Genomic DNA, 7,255 nt, shown 5'->3' on the forward strand with positions numbered 1-7,255 from the left:
AGGAAAGCCCACACAGCAAAACGAATACCCAGGGCAGTCGATAAATAAATAAATAAAATTATTTTAAAAAAAAAGCAGCCCAGCCACTTTCCCTCGAGCATCTCTGGTTTATGATGAAGCAGCTCTTAACAGCTCTGAACATGGTATTTCATCTCAGTTGTACTTTGCAGTTCAACTCATACGCGTGCATGTATGTTGTGTCCAACTCTGCAACCCCTGGTGAGCCATAGCTCAAAAGGCTCCTCTGTCTGTGGGATTCTCCAGGCAAGAATACTGGAGTGGGTGGCCATGTCCTCCTCCAGGGGAATCTTCCTGACTCAGGGATCGAACCCGCGTCTCTTCTATCTCCTGCACTGGCAGGTGGATTCTTTACTACTTGTGCCACTTGGGAGGCCTTCAGTCCATACAAAGGAGATGTAACCAGATAAACAAGACCAGAACAGTAGGGGGTGCCAGGCCCGGAGGAGACACCCTGAGCCCTGGCCTGAGTGCCAGCACCTCTGCTGGCGCCCGAGGTGTTGATCCCACTGCTCTCAAGGGGTGAGGCTCAGGCTGCACAGAGTTAGTCCCAGGAGAAACAAACATACTGATCTCACAAGGGGCAGCATAGGCCTCCCCAAGGTGCTTTCAGGGTCCTCTCACCACCTGCAACTTTCCTCTCACGGACCAACCCCCACGAAGTCCACCCCCTGGGAACTCACCGCCCCAGACAAAAGCCAGTTTTAACCATCACCTTGGGCATTGTAGGTAACATCTCTGGTGGCTCAGATGGTAAAGAATCTGCCTGCAATACAGGAGACCTAGATTTGATCCCTGGGTTGGGAAGATCCCCTGGAGGAGGAAATGGCAACCCACTCCAGTGTTCTTGCCTGGAGAATCCCATGGACTGAACAGCCTGGAGGGCTACAGTCCATGGGGTCGCAAAGAGTCGGACACAACTGAGTGACTCACACTTTCACTTTTTCACTTTTGTGCACCGTAGTGAGCTTGGGCTGCCCTAACTCTGCCTAACAGGGGACATCTTAGGTTGCCAGGGTTTGCTAAACAAGGAGTTAGCTTCTGTCCCCCATGAGAAGTCAGGCAGTCTGCGGTCTGGGGTGGAAGTCACTCACCTGGCACGGGAGCAGTGAAGTCAGAGGCGAGGAAAACGTATGTTTGGACCAGCAGGTGGGGCCCGACCTGAAGCAGGGCTTCGAGGAGGTGCAGGGCCGCCAGGTCCACCTCCCACAGCAGCAGCCGGGTCTGGGGGGCGGCCTGCCCTTCCTTCCAGAGGCTGGCGGACACAGCATCCCAATGCCTAGGGCGGAGGAGGGCCAGGACTCAGAACCTCAATGCAAGGGCTCAAATGGCCCCCTCTCCTGGTGTAGAGACCGAGAGCCTTCTAGGGCCTAGCCCGCCATTCCTGCATCCCAGGTCCCTGAGCCCTGACTCTAGGCTGAGGGTGGCGCTTCTGTTCCCAGTGTAGGAATCCTGCCCAGCTGACCTCACTCTGCCCACGCATGGAAGGGCTGCTGGGTTGGGAGCTGGGAGCAGACAGGTTTGCTGGGGCTCTCTCTGAGTCCTGCGAATCCCGAGCTAAGCCTAAGCCCTCTCCCCAACCCCGGGGCCGCCAGTGTTAGTCGCTCTGGGTGACCCCCTGGACTGTAGCCCGCCAGGCTCCTCTGTCCTTGGGATTCCCCAGGCAAGAATATGGGAGTGGGTTGCCATGCCCTTCTCCAGAGCCCCTCACAATGGGAATTAATGCAGTCCCGTTGGACGGCAGGGAGGGCAGGGGGCTACTGGAGGGTCTGCAAGACCAGGCTGGCCCGGGCACAGGGACACACTGGCTCCTCCGGGGGGGCCACATTCCTCACATCCAGGAAAAGAAGTCAACACAAGAGGAAAAAAAAAAAAAGTCAGTAAGTGTTTCTGTTTCATTCTACTTTTGATAAGCCCACATTTGAAACCTTTCCTGATGCTTCAGACTCATGCAAGCCGACCGGAGGTGCCATGGACCACATCCTGTGCCACCTGGACAGTCATGCATGTATAAAAATGTCACTGCAGGCTCTGAGGACTTCAGGTTTTCATAGCAAATTCCCCCTCACCCTCCCAGGGGCAGGAACAAGGTGATCCCTACACCTGCCTGCAGCGGGGGCAGGCATGCCCGCCAAGTCCACGGGCGATCGCAAACTTCAGTCCTATCCAAGTTAAGAAAAACTGGAAATCATTTAAATTTACTGATTTCTGAACCAGAGCTGGGTGTGCCTTTCAAGTCACCCCAAACGCCCTCTCTCTCTGATCTCTGGCCAACGTTTCTTCGGCCAGAACAGGAGGGGGTCCTCTTTGAAATGTTCTTAATCAGGGTACCGAGAGCCCAGGAAAGGGGCTCAAGAGAAAACAGCTTTCCTTTTTCATGACTTGGATCCCGGAGTGAAGTGATTTCTCACTGAGTCTTTGAAGCTGTGATCTCTGACCCAAACAGAATGTTAAGAAAAAGCAGATGAAGCCAAACCTGTAGCTGCCCTTCGGGTCCTGAATCCTCAGTTCTGGGGAAACCCCAGCCCCCCTTCCTACCCTCCCAGCTGCCCCTGTTCATTCAGCAGGCATCTTTATGGGCTGCCTCCACCTGCTGGAGACTGCAGAGGCCACAAAAGAAACTGAAGACCTCTAGAAGCCCAACAATCAGTTATGGAAAGAATGCCGCACACACGCGCCAAGTTTTAAGCAGGAAGAAAGACGTGCCAAAACGAGAGGGGTGAGAGGGGTCCTGGGAGAGAGGACAAGGTGGGCATAAAACGCCCAGTGGCATGGTCATGGACCCTTCTCCCCCAGGCCCTGGCAACCACCATTCCAACTTCTCTCTCTATGGTTTCGGCCACTCTAGACACCTCATGTAAGTGGAATTATACAACATGTGTCTTACTGCATCATGTCCTCGAGACTCATCCATACTGTAGCATGTTACGGAATTTGCTTCTGTTTTCCATTGCATGTATAGACCACACTTTACTTATCCATTCATCCGTTAATAGACACTTGGGTTGCCTCATGTTTTGGCTATTTTGAATGATGCTACGAACGTAGGTGTACAAAGATCTCTTCAGGACACTGCTTTCAACCTGTTTGGATATTTACCGAGAAGTGGAATTGCTGGATTATACGGTAATTCTATGTTTAAGTAATTGAGGAACTACTATACTGCTTTCCGGAGCAGGCAATGGCACCCCACTCCAGCACTCTTGCCTGGAAAATCCCATGGACAGAGGAGCCTGGTGGGCTGCAGTCCATGGGGTTACTGACAGTCGGACACGACTGAGCGACTTCCCTTTCACTTTTCACTTTCATACATTGGAGAAGGAAATGGCAACCCGCTCCAGTGTTCTTGCCTGGAGAATCCCAGGGACGGGGGAGCCTGGTGGGCTGCCGTCTATGGAGTCGCACAGAGTCGGACACGACTGAAGCGACTTGGCAGCATACTGCTTTCCACAGTGCCTACACTATTTCAGATGGCCACCAACAGTACACAAGGGTTCTAATTTCTCCACATCCCTGCTAACATGTCCCCCCCCCCTTTTTTTTTTTTTTTGTGGTGGTGGGGGATAGTAGCCATCCTAATGGGTGTGAAGTGGTATCTCATTATGGTTTGATTTGCATTTCCCTAATGGTTAGTGAAGTTGAGCATCTTTTCATGAGCTTATTGATGGGAATGTAAATTACAAACTTTTAAATGTTAAATTTTATACCCATCGATATTAAGCTTGTCTTACATATCCTTAAAGCTCATCTCAACTTTCTTTGTAATAATTTTTCCCTTCCACTAAACAAATATTTTTAACCCAAAACACAGGCTCAGGATGAGATGGATTAGGTATTCTTCTATGATCTCATGTTGAGTTTACAAATGCATTTGTTAACTTAAAAATTTTTTACTCTAATGCTATATGGTAACATATAGCATTAGAGTAGAAATATAAAAACAAAATAGAAAAATGTAACTGACTTTGTTTAAACAAGTAGTTACTAATGTCAAGTTCTTTTGAGCAGTCAGACTTAACATTATCTGTATTATTTGGAATTAAACAAAACAATACATGGGACTTCTCTGGCAGTCCAGTGGTTAAGACTCTGCACTTCCAATGCAGGGGACACAGATTCAATCCCTGTACCTGATGGGGGAACTAAGATCCCATGACATGTGGCCGGAAAAAAGAAAAAAAAAGGAAAACATTCATGTTTTAACTCCTTGAACTTTTTATAAGCTACTTTACATCAGGAAGTTTTTGTTTAATTGGTTTCTCTGTAGTTAGTACAGTCTTCTGTATTGTATCGAGCCGCATGTGTGCTAGGTCATTCAGTCATGTCTGACTCTTTGTGACCCCATGGACTGTAGCCCATCAGGTTTCTCTGTTCATGAGAAATGGAGTGGGTTGCCATTTCTTCCAGCGGACCTTCCAGACCCAGTGATCAAACTGGGTCTCCTGCATTGCAGGTGGATTCTTTACCATCCAGGCCAGGATCCCTTTTTAAAAAGGTCTGTCTAGTCAAAGCTATGGTTTTGCCAGTAGTCATGTATGGGTGAGAGTTGGACTATCAAGAAAGCTGAGTGCCGAAGAATTGATGCTTTTGAACTGTGGTGTTGGAGAAGACTCTTGAGAGTCCCTTGGACTGCAAGGAGATCCAACCAGTCCATCCTAAAGGAAATCAGTTCGGAATATTCATTGGAAGGACTGATGCTGAAGCTGAAACTCCAATATTTTGGCCACCTGATGCTAAGAGCTGACTCATTTGAAAAGACCCTGATGCTGGGAAAGATTGAAGGCAGAAGAAGGGGATGACAGATGAGATAATTGGATGGCATCACCTACTCAAAGGACATGAGTTTGAGTAAACTCCGGGAGTTGGTGATGGACAGGGAGGCCTGGTGTGCTGCAGTCCATGGGGTTGCAGAGTCGGACCCGACTGAGCGACTGAACTGAACTCAATTGAGGATTGCGCAAACAGAGTTGCTTTGGCTCCACCTAGAGGCGCTTTTACTGAACTGCAGTTTGCTGAGAGGCTTCTTGACTAACCCTGATTGGGAGTCCATTACAAAATTCCGTGTGGATTTGCTTAAAGACAATTCATTATCCAGTGTCTTCTTTGTGAAAGCCAGATATGCTGGTTGCAGGATGAGAAATAGATTTGTTTTCTACTTTAACTTTCAAAGCTTTCTTCTAAGGAAGTAGATTTCAATTTGTTGTTTTTTTGTTTTTTTTTTTTTAACACAGAAACCATGGAGCTTCTTATGTTAACAAAAGTGAAGTCACTCAGTCGTGTCCGACTCTTTGCGACCCCATGGACTGTAGCCTACCAGGCTCCTCTGTCCATGGGATTTTCCAGGCAACAGTACTGGAGTGGATTGCCATTTCCTTCTCTAGGGGATCTTCCCGACCCAGGGATTGAACCCAGGTCTCCCACATTGTAGACAGGAGCTTTACCGTCTGAGCTACCAGTGAAACTCAGACCCAAATTTGCGGTTCACCTGGAGTAACTGTATTTTGCCATTACCTTCTTTTCCTACACTCCCTTCTGCTTCCTGAATGTTCTCACTTCTTTTCTTTCTTCTTGCCTTTTTTTTGTCCTTTTAAATTATATATATATATATATTTTTTAGTCACCTTAACTGATTTTTTAAAATAAGAAGAGGTATAGATGACTGGTTGTTCTTTCTAATTTCTAATCTTCATGTCTCTTCACTTATTTCCATTTAAAAAATGTATTTAGTATTCATGACATCATTGGAGAGACTTGGGGAAGAGTAGGGGGTCAGCGTTGGACACCAGCATGAAAGTAGACACGTGAGCCTGACCCTGCCCCACTTCTGAAAAAGGTAGTGGATTGGATGGGCCAGAGGGTCTCCACAGGACTCCAGAAGGCAAACTTATCTGACAGTTATTCAGGAAGCTTCTCTCAAGTGACTGGCACGGACTTCACTCTTCTTCTGAGCTATGACATGTTTGCTTAGGGGAAAGCTGATTCATTTTTTCAAGAGGTGGTCTGTCTTTGAGGTCACATGCTTGTTGGCTATAACGTACCAGGTGGTCCCCAGAAGGACTCGAGCCCTTAATGGTTTTCACACCAAGCTGGGCTGAGACAAGCATCTGCACACGTGAGTAGTGCCCACGACAGGCTCCAATCCCCCCTGAGCCAGAAGGAAAAGCCGCCTCTGCTCTCTCCCCACTGGTCAGAATCTCATCTTTTCAGAGAAACCACACAGCTTGAACACAACGGTCCACCATTAGGCTAAATTGGTGTGGCTGAAAATGCTTTTGGGGCTTTTAGAGATGGAGGGATCTAGCTCAGAGAACCCCAGTGAAATTTGGCTAGCTGCATGATATCTTTATAAGAAGCACCCTCTGGGGTATTCCCTGGCAGTCCAATGGTTAGGACTCTGGGCTTTCTCTGCAGAGGCCCCAGGGTTCGATCCTTGGTCAGGGAACTAAGATCCCACATGCCTGGCTGCAAGGCCAAAAAAAAAAAAAAAAAAAAAAGAAGCACCCTCTGCCTCCAGCTTGAGATGCACTCCCTCCTCAGAGTCTGCTGAGACACCATAAAACTCACTTCAGTTCCTCTAAAGAAAGCCTTGGGCTACAGCTTGAGGGCATAAAATACCCAGCAGCACAGCTTGAGATCTGAGACTAGACAACCACTCCTTGGATGGCCTTCCCACCCTGGGCGCCTTCCTGTACACTGAGCTAAGGGGCTGCACTGGTCTGGTCTCCCACAGGCCAGCCCGCTGAGCACTCGCCTGTCCAGGCTGCTTTTTATGGAAAACTTTGTCCCTGGCACTCAAATGGTTTCTTCTTGCAATAAAAACTTAATGCAAATGTCACCATGCAGCCTACTGCACTGCTTCAATCTGTGCCACCCTCCTCGGGTGAAGGGGTGGGGTTCACATGGGCTGCCCTGAACCGATTCACTTTCTATGGGTTTCTATGTGTAGAGTGACTCTCCTATCTCAGGTGTAAAGTCACCCAGCGGAGTGAAAGGGGCTGTCTGTTCTTACCGCTTCCACACACCGAGCTGGAGGAGGTGCAGGACCACCAGCAAGCAGCCACCTTGACGTCCATCTTCTCGGAACCAGAGATAGCTCAGGCCCTGGACCAAGAAGCCGGGCAGTAGCACCAAGAGGACCAGCCAGGCCCAGAGGAGGCGGCCTGTGGTGAAGTAGTAAATCACAGCGCAGAGGCCTGGGGCCAAAGAGGAAGGACCAGAGGGTTAGTGGGAGGCTGGG

General features: G+C 48.9%; 1 protein-coding gene across 1 annotated transcript in view; it reads right to left on the bottom strand.

Moving 5' to 3' along the window:
* XKR5 (XK, Kell blood group complex subunit-related family, member 5) overlaps positions 1–7,255 on the bottom strand; it is a 19,042-nt gene that overhangs the window by 9,762 nt on the left and 2,025 nt on the right. The window contains 2 exon segments of the mRNA XM_010854083.1: positions 1,113–1,297; positions 7,028–7,211. Of these exon segments, the coding sequence (XP_010852385.1) occupies positions 1,113–1,297; positions 7,028–7,211 (369 nt within the window).

This window comes from Bison bison, unplaced genomic scaffold (assembly GCF_000754665.1).
Source record: "Bison bison bison isolate TAMUID 2011002044 unplaced genomic scaffold, Bison_UMD1.0 scf7180017864336, whole genome shotgun sequence".
NCBI classification, from domain to species: Eukaryota; Metazoa; Chordata; class Mammalia; order Artiodactyla; family Bovidae; genus Bison; species Bison bison.